The 15,640-nt window shown below is 37.4% G+C and overlaps 1 protein-coding gene across 2 annotated transcripts in view; it reads right to left on the reverse strand.

The window, feature by feature from the left end:
* Positions 1 to 15,640, reverse strand: part of LOC126175225 (phospholipid-transporting ATPase ABCA1-like) — a 455,526-nt gene that overhangs the window by 312,835 nt on the left and 127,051 nt on the right. For both annotated transcript variants that reach the window (XM_049921856.1, XM_049921857.1), the window contains exons 6-9: positions 11,547 to 11,784; positions 5,600 to 5,764; positions 3,650 to 3,834; positions 1,370 to 1,625 (exon numbers count right to left, since the gene is read on the reverse strand). In XM_049921856.1, coding sequence (XP_049777813.1) covers positions 1,370 to 1,625; positions 3,650 to 3,834; positions 5,600 to 5,764; positions 11,547 to 11,784 — 844 coding nt within the window. The remainder of the gene's footprint in view (positions 1 to 1,369; positions 1,626 to 3,649; positions 3,835 to 5,599; positions 5,765 to 11,546; positions 11,785 to 15,640) is intronic.

Here is a 15,640-nt window from a genome sequence, read left to right on the forward strand (position 1 = left end):
AATTGTTTCGAGTGGATGGATGTGTACGGGTATGGAGACAACCTCATGAATCCATGGATCCCGCACGTCAGCAGGGGACTGTTCAAGCTGGTGGAGGCTCTGTAATGATGTGGGATGTGTGCAGCTGGAGGGGATATGGGACCCATGATACGTCTAGATACAATGACAGGTGACAAGTACATAAGCATCCTGTCTGATCACCTATATCCATTTATGTCTATTGTGCATTCCGACAGACTTGGGCAATTCCAGCAAGACAATGGGACACCCCAAATGTCCAGAATTGCTAAAGAGTGGCTCCAGGAACACTGTTATGAGTTTCAACACTTCTGCTGGCCACCAAACCCCACAGGCATGAACATTATTGAGCATATCTGGGATGTCTTGCAATGTACTGTTCAGAAGTGCTCTCCACTCCTCTTACACTCTTATGGGTTTATGGACAGTCCTGCATAATTCTGCATGATTCATAGTGTCAATTCCCTCCAGCACTACTTGAGGCACTAGTTGAGTCCATGCCATGTCGTGTTGCGGCTCTTCTGCATGCTTGTGGGGGCCCTACACAATATTAGTGTGGTATAGCAGTTTCTTTGGCTCTTCAGTATATAATTATATATTGTACAGGATTATGAGGAACTGTCTTAGAAGCTTGTAAGACTGTTGCAGGGTATATTGTGCTGAGAAATAATTGTTAAGAAAAACATACAATATGTTGCACAATTCCCAAGTGAAGTTACCACTGAAGTTAGCCAATCAGCCCATTGTTAGCAAAAATTCAAGCAGCCCACTAGTGACTGTGTTGCCAAATGTGTTTTTTGTTTAATTTAACCAAACAAGAAAGCGATACAAAAATTGTATATGGAATGGTAGTAAGGATCACACCTGGGTGAAAGGCTTAGCAGTCTCATGCGCTCCAATCTACCCTATGAGAACAATTGACAGTAACTGTATCTGGTGGGCCACTTGAATTTGCACATGCAATTGCCTGATTGGCTAACTTCAATGCTAATTAACTCTAAAACAGTACAAGATATCAAATTTTTTTCTACAATTATTTCTCAACACAACCTACCCTGTAACACCCTTACAAGCTTTTCAGACTGTTTCTGATCACCCAGTATATTTTTAAAAATATGTAGCCTATGTCTGCCCAAATGTTTCTAAGAATAACATGAACAATTTTAAGTATATCAGTTGAGAACTTCGAGATTTTGGGGTTACAACTTTAATAACAATTTGCCTTTACATAATAGTATAGATTATGGAACTAATTACTCTGTAAAGTATGCACACAGACAAAATAATTTAATTTGTACAGCGACAAAAAGCAAATAACAAGAAAAATGATAAAAACACTGATAATCAATACCTGAAAGAATAGACATTGTAGTGGTTTTACCAGCCCCGTTGTGGCCCAAGAGAGCTGTAATCTCCCCATTATAGATATCAAGAGTTATGCCATTCACAGCTACTTTTGATTCAGATTTTCTTAAAGAAGTGTAGATCTTGAATAAATTTTTAATTCTTATTCCTGGCTCCAGATTATCAGGTGGTGCTTCAAAGTTCCTTTGAACATCTGCCTGTGTTTCCAAGTTTTCTATACCATTGTTACTACGAAAACATTTCTGGAAAAAAAGTGTCATAAGCATAGAAATGAATCCCATGTTGTTTGAATATATCACTAGTAACATGAATATGAATCTACTAGCCATAATCCACTTTTTTTTTACTCATATGTCTACCATTTGCTTAATTTGCTTCTATTGCCATTTTATGGCTCACATTTTACATTATTTATTATCATCAACACCTGATCACAAATATTACTGATTGTATATTCAAGACACTTTCCTTGGCACTGATTTCTCAATCCATTGCTGTGTGTACACCTCATGAATTGACTGAAATCTTCGATTTACTATTGCTGCTACAGCTCCTTTTCTTCTGCTGTTCCAAACTGTCTAGAGACTCTTCAACAACAACACCATGTCTAATACATGGCAGTAAATTTTTGTGTCCAAGATCAAATACAAAAGGAAGAATATCATTCACTTACAGACATAGACACATAACAACCTACCTAAACAGCAAGGTGACAACACACAGAGAAAAGGTACACTGCAATGCTATTTCATCTTTGAATCTTTCTTCTTTGAAACTGTAACCCACATATTTTCCAGATATTTAGAAAAAAAACTGAAAATTTTCAAGCCAATACTGGTTTCATGACTCATCTGACCAATATGGCATGCCCATTGTGTATCTCAGCATTCACATCATCTGGGACTTCATTCTTCAATTATCAAATTGATTCATTCAGTATAACAAAACAAATATGTCATTGTAAATGGCTACATTTACAAACTGATATAGACATGGTCCAGAAGTGGTGGTGATGATCTTTTCTCTTCTCTTTTTGTCAAAATTCCCAATGACACTTTGTTTCTTCCTGTCATACCACAGTAGCAATGACAGTTGTGTACAGTGATTCGACTGTCTTGCTGTGTGAAAAAATATTGACTTTATTGAAAATAACCTTTAATTTTTGATAAATGTCAAAACAGAGATAGTTGCCTGTGAGAGACTTCAGCGCTCTCAGACTCTCATAAATACTCTTTGAATATAGCAATGTAATCTTAAATGGATAATTACTTGTAATATTATCAAAAAGTAAGAAATCTTTATATTGTGGTACAATAAGGTTACACAAAACCTTAACCTGCTTAAGTCAGAATACTAACCAGATAATTATTTCTAAAAGCATGTAGTATGAAAGTACTGTTCAGAGAATGTACCAAGACTTTATAAATTCTAAATAAGTTCATTTATCATTTTCAACAGTTTCCTGATTTCATATGAGCAGCAATTCGAAGCCACATAGGTCTTTTGCAATTAATGCAAACTGATCTGGTGGACGAGCTGCATGCAGTCAAGGCAGTAACAAGATGAATTTTGCCCTCTTGTTTGAAATTATGAAATTGATGGGACTACCATTCACTTCTCATTAAGCTGCTGTCACTGCACAAGAAAATAATGCGAGAAGAATAAATACGATTTAAGGTTTCAGGGTCTTTGAGGTCTGCAGCCTCATAGGAGTTCCTCAACATTCTCCAGCATGCAGAAAATCAACTAAATAATTTTACCATTCCGAAAATATAGCTACACCATTATCAGTACTATGATTCACACTTAGTTACATACTGACAAGACTGGATGCAATCTTAAGGGTTATTAATTTGAAGTTGTCATTTTATTTTTTGTATAAAATTTCTTGGAATTATTTTTATTCAGAAACAGAGATTTTCAGTTTGCATTCAAATCAGACTAGCTTCCTGCCATGCAACTCTTTAAAGTATACTGTGCCAGCTTCTCTTAATGATTCAACTGTAAGCTGCACAAAATATTCCTAGTACCAGTCTGACTGACTTGTGAAGACCCTACTCCTCTACACAGTTTATGCTGAAACTATCTCTCATTGCAATAAATTTTTTGAAACTTATGAACAGTACCAAAATTAGGTAAAACAGGTAGCACCAAAACAGCAATAATGAACAAATTTATGACACGTATGGTGCTGCACTATTTGATATCAGATTAAAAATGTCATAGAATGCATAAATATTTCAACAATAACACAAATGGCACTTACCGCAAACATGTAATACCAAGATCTGGCAACACCATATTTTCCTGGCTTAACTGTGTCCATATAATTAGTAATTAAAATGTAAAGAAGTATACTAATTAGGTACATTAAAAATACATCAGCCATAGTTAGGTCTTCAGGGTTACCAACTGGAGGAGAAATCACAGTATTCCACTGAAGTCCATCACCTGTAAACAGAAAATGCACAGTAAAGGAAATATTTGCGCGTACACACACACACACACACACACATACACACACCATTTGTTAGCTGTGAAAACTTATGGCGTTCTTATAGGACAATGTGTGCAACTTGCAAATACAATCTAATTAAAATTATCTGTTAACTGATATCTTTTGCTCACCACAGTAACATGCAGATGACAGTTATCATATGCTTCTCAGTTTAGGCTTGGTTGAACAGTAGCGTTCTTGAAGCTAAATGACATATTGAGAGCATCAACTATTGTGTAGCTCAAGCACTGCCAAGTGAACTCATGCTCTGTTGTGGCATGGTGCAAGAACAGATGTCCCAAACATGACATCTTCAACTCTAATTGGTGAAAACCAGTTCCAAGGTGTCAAGTGTTGATGAACAAGCAGTTTTGGTCAGATTCTAATAGCAAGCTTCAGGAAAACACTATTTGCATGTAATAACCTACTCAAGTGACAAATAACACAACAATTGGAATTCTTTCCCTTCCAAATGGCAACAGTAACAGTGGTACATAAAGGGAGTAAATTAGTAGCCACATATTATCAACTAAAGCACAAAAGTACTGCAGTCTTTAAGAATAAACATTAAAGAGAAACAAAATGTATTGAGAAGCTCATTTTGTTAGTGGAGTCATTACTGATGGAGCCCAAGTTCAGTTTTTACATAGATGTCACCTGTGTTATTTTTTGCAAAACACCACCACAATTGAAAGGTAGTGATTTAAAGGAGAGTTTTTTCCTGGTTAAGAAAATAATTTTTGGTAACAATATGATGCAACAACCACTTTATATAAGATCAGAACTGTAGGTCAGGTTGGATCTCATAATGAAATCTTTTCTTTTCCTTGTGTCATTACTGCTCTAAGGATTGTTTACCCCTGTATTGCTCAGTGTCTGACTAATCTACATGTGGGAGGGTGTGAAACTGAATAACACCAAGTTCAGTTATTTGTAAAAGGAGTTCTCTGGTAATGAACTGAATCACAAGTTTTTCTTTAACTACTTAATAATAACTACTATGTCAAAATAAAACAGCAACCATTTTAGTTTTGACTGCCATTGTCCACACAACATAAGTACAAAGTATACTCCTTTCTGTTGTTTAAGTAAGGAGAGGATGAAATATTATTCTTATGTTGTAATTTTAATGCTTGCCAGTGCAACCTGAATGGGGAATCTGGAGATTACAAAGTCTTTTTACAGATTCTGATCCTTGTAGCAGACAATTCTGTGTCTTACTGAAAGACTCCTGATACAAAGCTGTGATTCTGTAAAATGTACGAAAAGGCTGGAAGTGTGTGATGGTGTGCATTTTTGTGTTCTCATGGTGCAATAACTGATCTATTAAATTTCCAGAGTCCACCTGCAGAAACGTGAGCCACATACTGACAGTACAGCACTCATTCTGCCATTTTAAATAACAGACATGTAACTATCAGTGACGTTGAGTGGCAAAAACAGTATGCATAAATTGAATCTGTAGCTCCATGGTGAAAGAAGCAGTTGAATTTCATTTAGTGAAGAACAGAGATAGCAGTTTCAACCTCAAAAAATTATAGAATCTGGTGCTTTATTTAATATACTTGCCAACTTATCACTACAGTGCAGCTAATTATGATACATTGATATTCCAGCAAGGATCAACCACACAGCTGTTGTTTAAAACACTGGGATTGGTACTGTAACTTCAATTTACTACTCAATTCAGTATTCCTCTTGTGATATGTGCAGACTTACCTCTTAACTCATACTGCCACATTATAATCAGCCCACGAAGAAGACCCCCTTGAGGCAGCAGACACAGTAATTTTTCAACTAACTTTCCTGCTGTTCCAGAGAAGGCATGTACAGCAAAATACAGCACAAACCATACAGAACTTCCAAATGTCACAGCCATAGTTGCTATAAAATGAAACATTGTGTCAACAGCAGCTATTTTTATAATTCCACATTAGACTACATTTACATTAAAATAAAGTTAATGAAATGTGCATGTGGCTAGGACCTCACATGGGGTAGACTATTCACCTGGTGAAAGTCTTTTTAGCTGATGCCAATTCAACGACTTGCGTGTTAATGAGGATAAAATGATGATGGAGATAACACAAAACCCAATCCCCAAGCAGAAAAAATCACCGACCCAGCTGGGAATAAAACCTGGAACCCTCGCCTAGGATTCTGCTACGCTGACCGCTCAGCTGCAGAGGCGGGCAATAAAGTTAATGAGAAGTATCATTATTTGAAATTACGAGAATGAATTTTCAGTCACGTTATTTAATAGTGGCACAGGTAATTGATACACAGCTATAATCAAAATTCACATCAATGTCCCCAGAGAGTGTCTGTTACAGAAATAATGACTCACTGAAACCACTGGTCACAATATTCTATTATTTCGTAATAGTGGAAACAAACAAGGACCTTAAATATAAACAATAAAATACTGATTCATTAGATTTACTCCAACACAACTACTTCACAAGCATCACTGGCAATCAGTTTAAACAACACAATCCTTAAGAAGAACAGGAACTCCGTTGAGTCACTAAAAAGTGGTTATGATGATGTTTCTAGAAGAGTAAAAACATCTTATATGGGCTTGATAGGGCCATCCTTTAGCAAGATCCTTGGCAAGATGGCAGTAAGTATAGAAGTACATGATGTTACTGCTAAATGTAATTACAGTGATGTAGTTAAAAAGATCACTTGTGTGAAGTGCAATGAACTTAAATTGTATAGTGAACGGATTTCAAGTTTACAATCAGTAATCATAGGATTATGAAGAGAAAATGACAGCCTAAAGCATGAAAATATGGAGCTTAGGTCGAAACAAAACATGAGTGTACTGCCGAAAGTTAGCAACTATAAGTCGGTGGAATGGAAACAAGTGAATGGCAAATGTAAAGGCCAAGGCAAAGAAATGTCACCTACAGTGAGCAAACCACGTCTCGAGTGTGAAAACAATTTTAATATCCTTTATTCTGAAAACTGTAGTCAAGTGACTGGATCGAAATATGAGGTAATTTCGAGTGTGTCTATGGAAAAGTTACAAAAAGTAATCTTCACAGCAAAAAAGTGAAAACTCTCGCAAAACAGTTAGACTTGCACTACCTGTGCCTCAGCTCTTACCAGAAACCAATAGTGATATATGTGAAAGTGTGAAATGTGGGCAATAGGAATAGTGAAACCAAGTGCAAGTACGAAATCTGTTACTGATGTTGACCTGCAGGGAAACAAGAAAGAAGAGAATGAATATCTAGTGTGTATAGCTGGTGCCAATGACATCAAAAGAAATGAAGAATGAAATTTCCTGGCAAGCCTGGAAAACTTCCTAGGAAAAAATAAATCATGGAACACCATTATTACAACACTGCCTCACAGGTATGATCTCATGTACAATTCGTGTGTAAATAAGTTGATTCGAAAAACAAACATTAAAATGAAACAAATGTGTACCCATTTTGCCAAATGTAAAATATTAGATATAGGCAAACTGAACAGAAGCCTACATAGCAGACATGGTATGCACCTAAATTTTGAAGGCAAAAAATTCTTGTGTGACAAAATATGGGAAATTATCAAAGAAAAAGATGAATTAAATAGAATTCTCAGTCACAAAGTAAACAGTGACGTGTTTTTTAGAGGAAAGCATAATAAATTAACTGTTGCATATCAGAATGTCCAGTATGTAACTAATAAAACAGAGCAGCTGAGTGTTTACCTAAATGATACTAAGCCACACCTCTTCCTAACGAGTGAATTGGGATGCAAGGAAGAGGAAGCATATGGTTACAGGCTAAAAAATTACGAACTTATAAACTTGTACTGCAGAAAGACACACAAAAGTGGTGGGGTAGGCATTTATAGTAGAAATGATGTAAAATGTAAAATGTGAAAAAGTGAAATGGATAGATGATCTGAGTACTGAAATGGTATTTGAGGTTGCAGCAGTAAACCTAAAATATGGAAACAACAGCCTTATTATAGCAGCACTGTATAGGTCACCTGGAAGTAACACACAAGAGTTTCTTAATTGCCTAGAGGACTTGCTGGAGGGGACAGCAGTCTATAAAAAACACTTGTTGCTTGTTGGAGACATCAATATAGACTCATTAAATAATAGTGTTAATTATTTGCACTATATGGATGGATTACAGTGTTATAACTTTAAACAAATGAACTCAGAACCTACACGAGTCACTGGAAATATGAAGACATGTACTGATCATGTTCTCACAAATGTAGGAAAAGAGAAAGTAAATGTAAACACCTTATAAAACTACATTTGTGATCACAGAGCCTTTACTATGGAAATTGATGTAGGGAACATAGATATAACAAAGTGATACAGTTATATATCAAAGAAAATTTAATTATTCTAAACTTAAGATGGCACTAGGGAATGAAAATGGGAACCAGTGTACAATGCAACTGAAGTGAATGAAAAATAGGAATATTTCTCTAAGTTATTCAGTAACACTTTAAATGAAACCTGTCCTTTAGTTAAAAAAGTAAATAAAGCTGTAAACCATAAAGCCGAGAATCTCCCTTCTGAAATTATTGAACTGAGGGAGAAAATGAAAGATTGCTATATACTTTTTAGAGATACTAAACTACAATATTTCTCAACAAAATATAAACTGCTCAGAAAAACATACAGAGTGTCCTTGACTAACCTAAAAGCACAGAAATATACCTCTGAAATAATGAACTCTAGCTGTATCAGTAAAACTGCCTGGAAAATAATGCATAAAGGAAGTGGGAAAGAGCTACTGCTAGTAGATGACGCAAAACATCAATATGCGAAGGTAAATAATGGGAAATTACAGTGTAAGACACAAGGTCAGAGCCTTCGAACTCTGAAATGGTATTTATAATTTTGTTCAGATATGATCTTGGAGAAGTGTGAGGCTAAGATTCTGCAACCAATGCAAAGAATTCTGAAGGATTGTGTGCAGAAACTAATAGTGTTACACGAAAGTCTGAGAACACCATTAAGTAATAATGAATAGCTGTTTGTTGCAGCAGTAGACTAAGGCAATTTCATGCGTCATGATGGAAGTTCCATAGTTATGATGCTCCGAGGCACAGGGAAGTTAAAATTTTTAGGTAAATATCATAGGCGTACGACTCGGATGCTGTTACAGTCTGAACATATAATACAAACAAATGTGCCAAGCAGTGATACTGTTCTGAACTTAAGCATGGAAACAGGTTGCTGCATAGAGAATAATGACACAAGGAATATTAGTAAATTTAAGCTGCACCTGAAAATACAACTTACAATTAGGCAGTTAGATAACCTAATGGCTGCAGGACATAAGTTGGATGAGCTACAAAGTGAGATTGAATAATAGGACAGATGTGCCTTCAGTAACTTCTTGTTGAGTCATTTCTGTTTCTAGGGTTTCATGGGCTCTGGTGTAGTAAATACTGTGATGATATGCTGCATATGCAGATATTGTAAATGTTGCTGAGACTGTTTTAACTTTGTGTGCAGAACAAAGTGTAACAATTGTTGTAGAAAGATGTGTGTTAAAAACTAAATTGTAAATCAGAGCCCAAAGATGGATAAAGTCAGGTGCCTGCCTATGACAAGGACAACTTGAGACAGGGAAGAGGTAATTTTTGACAGATCTCTAATGCCTGCTAGACACGTTAGAAGTGAAGTTAATAGTGGTGTTTATCAAACTATTAATACAAAAATGGACAAATGCTGAAAAATGATAACACTGGTACAAGGTGTGAAAAAAACTAGTGTGAAGTGTTTCCTCTTTCATGTACTGAAATAGTAATTAAGCTATGAAATGTACATCAATGCATCAAGTGCAATTCATTGTAAAGTTGATTGTAAAATAGTATGTATACCCATCCTACCAGAAAAGAGAATTGGTAGGCTGATAAGAAATGTCTCGTACTGTAAAATACAATGTATCTTACTACAGGCATTAGGATATGTAACAATGATATTAAGTGTGAAATGTAAAAATGTAAATGTTTCTCTAACAGGAAAAGATTGACTTTTATGTATTTTTGTCATGGACAGTTTTAAAGCAGTTGTGCACATCTTTGAATGTTATTGTAAAGCAAATATGTATGTTTCCCGATTAATGCAATAAAATTTGTGAAAAACATGGTATAAGAATTTTTAGTCACTGAGGAGAGCACTTACAAACTTTTCCCTACAGGGAGGGGGGGGGTATATTAAAATAAAAAATGCATGCCTGAAAGGCAACAGAACAGCAACCGGAACAATTCAGTTTTCTTGAAAGTACTCAGAGTATAAAAGAGACACCACAGGAAGGGTGTTGTAGACTCACAAGGTATCACGTGATCTCCCTGTGAGGCACAGCTGTGCATTGGCAGTGACCATGTATGGTCATACACAAGGCCCTGCAGGTTGGTGTCCTGAAGTACCAACGTGGAAGGGCCAGCGTGGGCTGCAGCACAGTACACAGACAGGGCAGCATAACCCATGGGAGAGTTCAGGACAGACAGCGGTCCAAGAGGGACATCTATGTAGGTCAGGTCCAGGTACTGGACTTTTAGTATTCGCTCTGGCTCTGCTCGTATTCATGCTCAGCCATGTACCTCTTTGCATAGGATTTTGCAATCAGGAGTAGTGTATTTCATTCGAGTCATTATTCAATGCTTGCTTAGATGAGCAATTAGAGATTGTAGTTTTCAAATCTTGCCTTTGTTTGACTATTTCCCAACCAAGTTCCATAACGCTTTCAAACTTCCAGCAAGTGATCTCCATGTTAACTGACTGAATGGACTTAAAAAAAAAAATCAATAATTCAACATCTTACTATTATCACTAAGAATGAAATGACCAAGAGAACAGTAAGTTAAAATGGTCTTATGGAAGGAATTATCCTGGAGCGGTTGAACAATAAAAGGAAAGTACGGAAAATAAGTAAGTGTGGCTAAATTAGAAATACAAATTAGCTTAACTTCTTTATTTTATCAGTGTGTCATTGTTATCCAACTGTTAGCTCCACAATGCCGTCTGAAATTTCCACATTAACTTGCCTTTTTCATGACCCAAGTTTGTTTTTCCTCATTTTCATTCATTGTTCTTTACATTTAATTTATCTCCAATTTCATTATGTCATTTCCTAACAGAAGAACATTTGAAGTTCCAACACACAATACTGGAAGTATGAGGCACTAAAACACCTGTAACTAATTGTATTTCTAATTTTCTTTCATATTACAGCTGTATTTGAGAGCAAACGTTCAATAGTGCTGACTGACAGAGTATAGCAACTACACAAACATCAAATAAACTTCAGATCAAAAATGTCAAATCGAAGGTAATCATGGGGAATATCCAGCTGCCTGATTGCACAAACTGCATGACACATCCACCCATCATTGCGAAACAAACACTCTGATACGAAAAAGAATGAGTAATTGCTCTTTATGCTGCAAATTCATGAAAAAATTTATGCCTATACAAAATATTCTGGGTATTCTTGTAGCATCAAACAAGAGTACAATCTTGAGCTATCATCAATTATCTTGAGTTTGTACATTAGTTTGAGATGACAAGAATACCAAGAACATATCGTACAAGGATGTTGTAATAAGGAACTTCATACCCAAACTCATATCTGAATAATTATTCAACATAGAACAGTAAACGTCCAATTTAATTAACTCACAACATCATACTTACCTTTTTCAAAGAATGAACTTATGGCAAAGAAACAAACAATTGATGAGATGCAGAACACAATAAGAAAAACCCATAACACAGTAGCATCAGCTTTTTCTATCAGAGGTGGCATCTTTCCCACACCAAGCTTCATCACTAGGACAATACCAGTAACAGAGATCATATTTACAAATAAAGCATTAACCAGCCAACCAGTCCAAAGCATCCAGGATTTAAGGCCCATCAGTTTCATTAATTCCTGTAACAAAGAAAAAAAATGTTTAAGTGCCATACTGAAAACATACAAAAGAAAACTTTATTTTTATGCATGCATCATGTATGAATAAGAAGAATAATTTGATAGAAAATGGTGCAATGCAGGACACTGAAATAATCTGATGCTGTGGAAGAATGTAGGTCAAACAGATTATACACTGAATTGTGATACATGAGGTGAATTCAAGCAAACAAAGAGTATTGCTTTTGAACTCAATAAAAATAACTTCTCAGTCTGTTAGTTCATGTACACCTACATGGATCCAATATCAAAAGCATATATACATTCACTGATGTGGAAGACAAAAAGTTAACAAACAAAGCTAAAATTTAGATTACTGTTACTTCTTATTGTTTGTAGTTCCCAGTTTCAGTAACACAAATGGGCTAATTTACATCATTATTTTACCACTTGCTTTACGAGCAATACATGAAGGCTGTACTGCGAAGAGGAATGTACCCAGTATGTACAGTGCCCCCTTTCTTATCCCACCAAATATATCTAAAGTGTTTCATATTTATGAGAGGCGTTTGAAAAGTCCATGCAAAAATGAAAACTACTTATGTGTTTGGGGTAAACCTTTTTTATTTTTCGACATAGTCTCCTTTTAGACTTATACACTTCTTCCAATGCTGTTCTAATTTGTTGATCCCTTCTGAATAAAAAGAATTCTCCAAGTCAGCTAAATAGCTATTAGATTCTGCAATCACCTCCTCGTTTGAATAAAATCTTTGTCCCACCAGCCATTTCTTCAAATTGGGGAACAAATAGTAATCTGAGGGAGCCAAGTCTGGAGAATAGGGGGGATATGAAACGAGTTGGAATCCTATTTCCATTAATTTTGTGATCACAACTGCTGAGGTGTGTGCTGGTGCATTGTCATGATGGAAAAAGACTCTTTTGCGGTCCAATCGCGAGCGTTTTTCTTGTAGCTCTGTTTTCAAATGGTCCAATAATGATGAATAATATGCACCTGTAATAGTTTTACTGTTTTCCAGATAGTCAATGAGGATTATCCTTTGTGAATCCCAAAAAACAGTCGCCATAACCTTTCCGGCTGAAGGAATGGTCTTCGCCTTTTTTTTGTGCAGATTCTCCCTTGGTAACCCATTGTTTAAATTGTTGTTTGGTCTCAGGAATATAGTAATGTGTGTACGTTTCATCCACAGTGACAAAACAATGCTTAAAGTCCTGCGGATTCTTCCTGAACAGCTGCAAACCATCCTTGCAACACTTCACACGATTTCATATTTGGTCAAGCATGAGCAATTGCGGAACCCATCTTGTGGATAGCTTTCTCATATCCAAATGTTCATGCAAAATATTATGTATGCATTCATTTGAGATTCCCACTGCACTAGTAATCTCACACACCTTAACTCTTCTGTCAGCCATCAAAATATCATGGATTTTATCAATGATTTCTGGAGTCGTAATCTCCACAGGGCATCCAGAGCGTTCATCAGCATCACCTGTGCCCATATGGCCACTCCAAAAATCTTGAAACCACTTATAAACTGTTCTAATCGAAGGAGCAAAGTCACTGTAATGTTTATCAAGCTTCTCTTTAGTCTCCTGAGGCATTTTACCTTTCATAAAGTAATGTTTAATCACCAAACGAAATTCTTCTTCATCCATTTCTTGACAATAAATCTACTTCTTGATTCACACAAATGCCAAACACAAAGAAATAGACCAATATGGCTGAAACTTGGTGTGCATTCCTTCCAAAGATGCTGCTAACTAAACATGACCTCGATACGCACCGGTTATGTGATCTCTAAAGACTTTGCACGGACTTTTCAAACGCCCCTCGTATCAAACAATAGAAAATCCAGGATGGAACGTAACAATATAATCAGAAGGAAAGTTGCTACTCACCATATTTCGGAAATGTTGAGTCACAGATAGGCACAACAAATCGACTTTCACAACTGAAGTTTTTGGCCATTGGCCTTTGTCAATAAAGGCCAATGGCCGAAAGCTTTAGTTGTGAAAGTCTTTTTGTTGAGCCTATCTGCAACTCAGCATCTCCGCTATTTGGTGAGTAGCTATTTTCCTTCTCATAATACAGTGTTTCATATTTATGTTTGATTTCATTCCAATCAAATTTTATGATGTACAGATTTGTTGGCAGACATAAGTAATCATCCAACTTTGAAGATAATGTGGTACACTCATAGTATAAGGTCATGGAAGAGATATTCCATTTCTGCTACAGAGTAAACATAGTTTGCAAACTGCGTGCTGATTCTCTTGTCTAACTACACAACCTGATTCATAGGAGACCAACAGTTTAACATGGATTCCAAATCACATTGCATCCATGCTAATCCCCCCCCCCTTTTGAATCACCCATCTTTGGGGTATGTAAGATCAATCACTTGTTAGATGCTTTTGCTCTCTTTTTCTCCCAATAGTTCCTCATTCTATCTGATCTCTTCTTTCTTTCCTCCTCTGAAATCTGAATCGGTTTCCTGGTGCTGATCTTAACCATTATCAGTAACAAGAGTAGAGAGAAGGCCTTCCAAAGAGAAAATGCGAGCTAGAGCATTGGTGGTTGCCGCGTTGGTAGGTGACGTGCAATGGACAATGAAAGGAAAGTTAGAGTAGGCGTCAATAATGAGAAGGCAGTAAGTACCTAAAAAAGGTCCTGTGAAGTCAGCATGAATACGCTCCCAGGGCTTCTCAGGCGAAGGCCACGGTGACAAAGATGACTTCGGGGCGGCGGCCTGTGACGCACAAGGGCCACAGGCAGCGACCATGTGTGCGATTTCAGAGTCGATGCCGGGCCAGTACACATGACGGCGCACCAGAGATTTTGTGCGAGAGACACCCCAGTGCCCTTGGTGAAGGAGGCGCAAGACCAAAGCACGCAAAGACGCAGGTACCACAACACGCGGCAAAGCATTGTCAGTGGAAAGGAGGATAACACCATCCCTAGCCATGAGGCGGTAACGCAAAGCGTAGTAGTTCCGCAATGGATCAGAAGTCTTAGCGGACGGACGATCTGGCCAACCCTTCTGAATACAGCGTAAAACCCGGGAGAGGGTAGGATCAGACCCGTAGCAGCCGCCAGCCGGTCCCCAGTGATGGGGAACCCGTCCACAACCCACTGCTCGGCAACATCCACGTGGAAACACAAAAGTTCGTCCCAATCGAATGCCAGATCAGGACCCATGGGAAGGCGAGACAGTGCATCAGCATTCACATGTTGAACAGTCGGCCAGAAATGAATCTCATAATTGAAACGAGACAAGTAAAGAGCTCAACGTTGGAGGCGGGGTGCAACCTTGTTGGGAAGTGACGTTTATGGATGAAACAAGGAAACAAGTGGTTTGTGATCCGTAACAAGATGAAATTTGGATCCATAGAGAAAAAACAAAACTTATGAAGAGCATAAATAATGGCCAAAGCTTCTTTATCAATTTGAGAATACTTTTTTTGGGCATCCGTGAGCATTTTGGAGGCTAAAGCAATGGGTTGTTCAGAACCATCAGAAAAACGGTGTGCAAGGACTGCACCAACCCCATATTGAGAGGAGTCCGTGGCAAGAACAAGATGTTGGCCAGGTCGATAAGTAGCCAGGCACGGGGACTATTTCAGCAAAGTCCTCAATTTCTGGAAAGCCGCATCACATGACGCGGACCAGTGAAAAGGCACGTTTTTATGCAACAGGTGATGCAACAGTTGAGCCACTGAAGCAGCAGACGGTAAAAACTTTTGATAGTATGCTACTTTCCCCAAGAAGGCCTGCAGTTCCTTAACAGATGTAGGGCGAGGAAGGGCATCGATCGCAGCGACAGTTTGCTGCAGCGGACGAATACCATCCCGAGAG

The sequence above is a fragment of the Schistocerca cancellata genome, chromosome 3, assembly GCF_023864275.1.
Source record: "Schistocerca cancellata isolate TAMUIC-IGC-003103 chromosome 3, iqSchCanc2.1, whole genome shotgun sequence".
Taxonomy (NCBI): domain Eukaryota; kingdom Metazoa; phylum Arthropoda; class Insecta; order Orthoptera; family Acrididae; genus Schistocerca; species Schistocerca cancellata.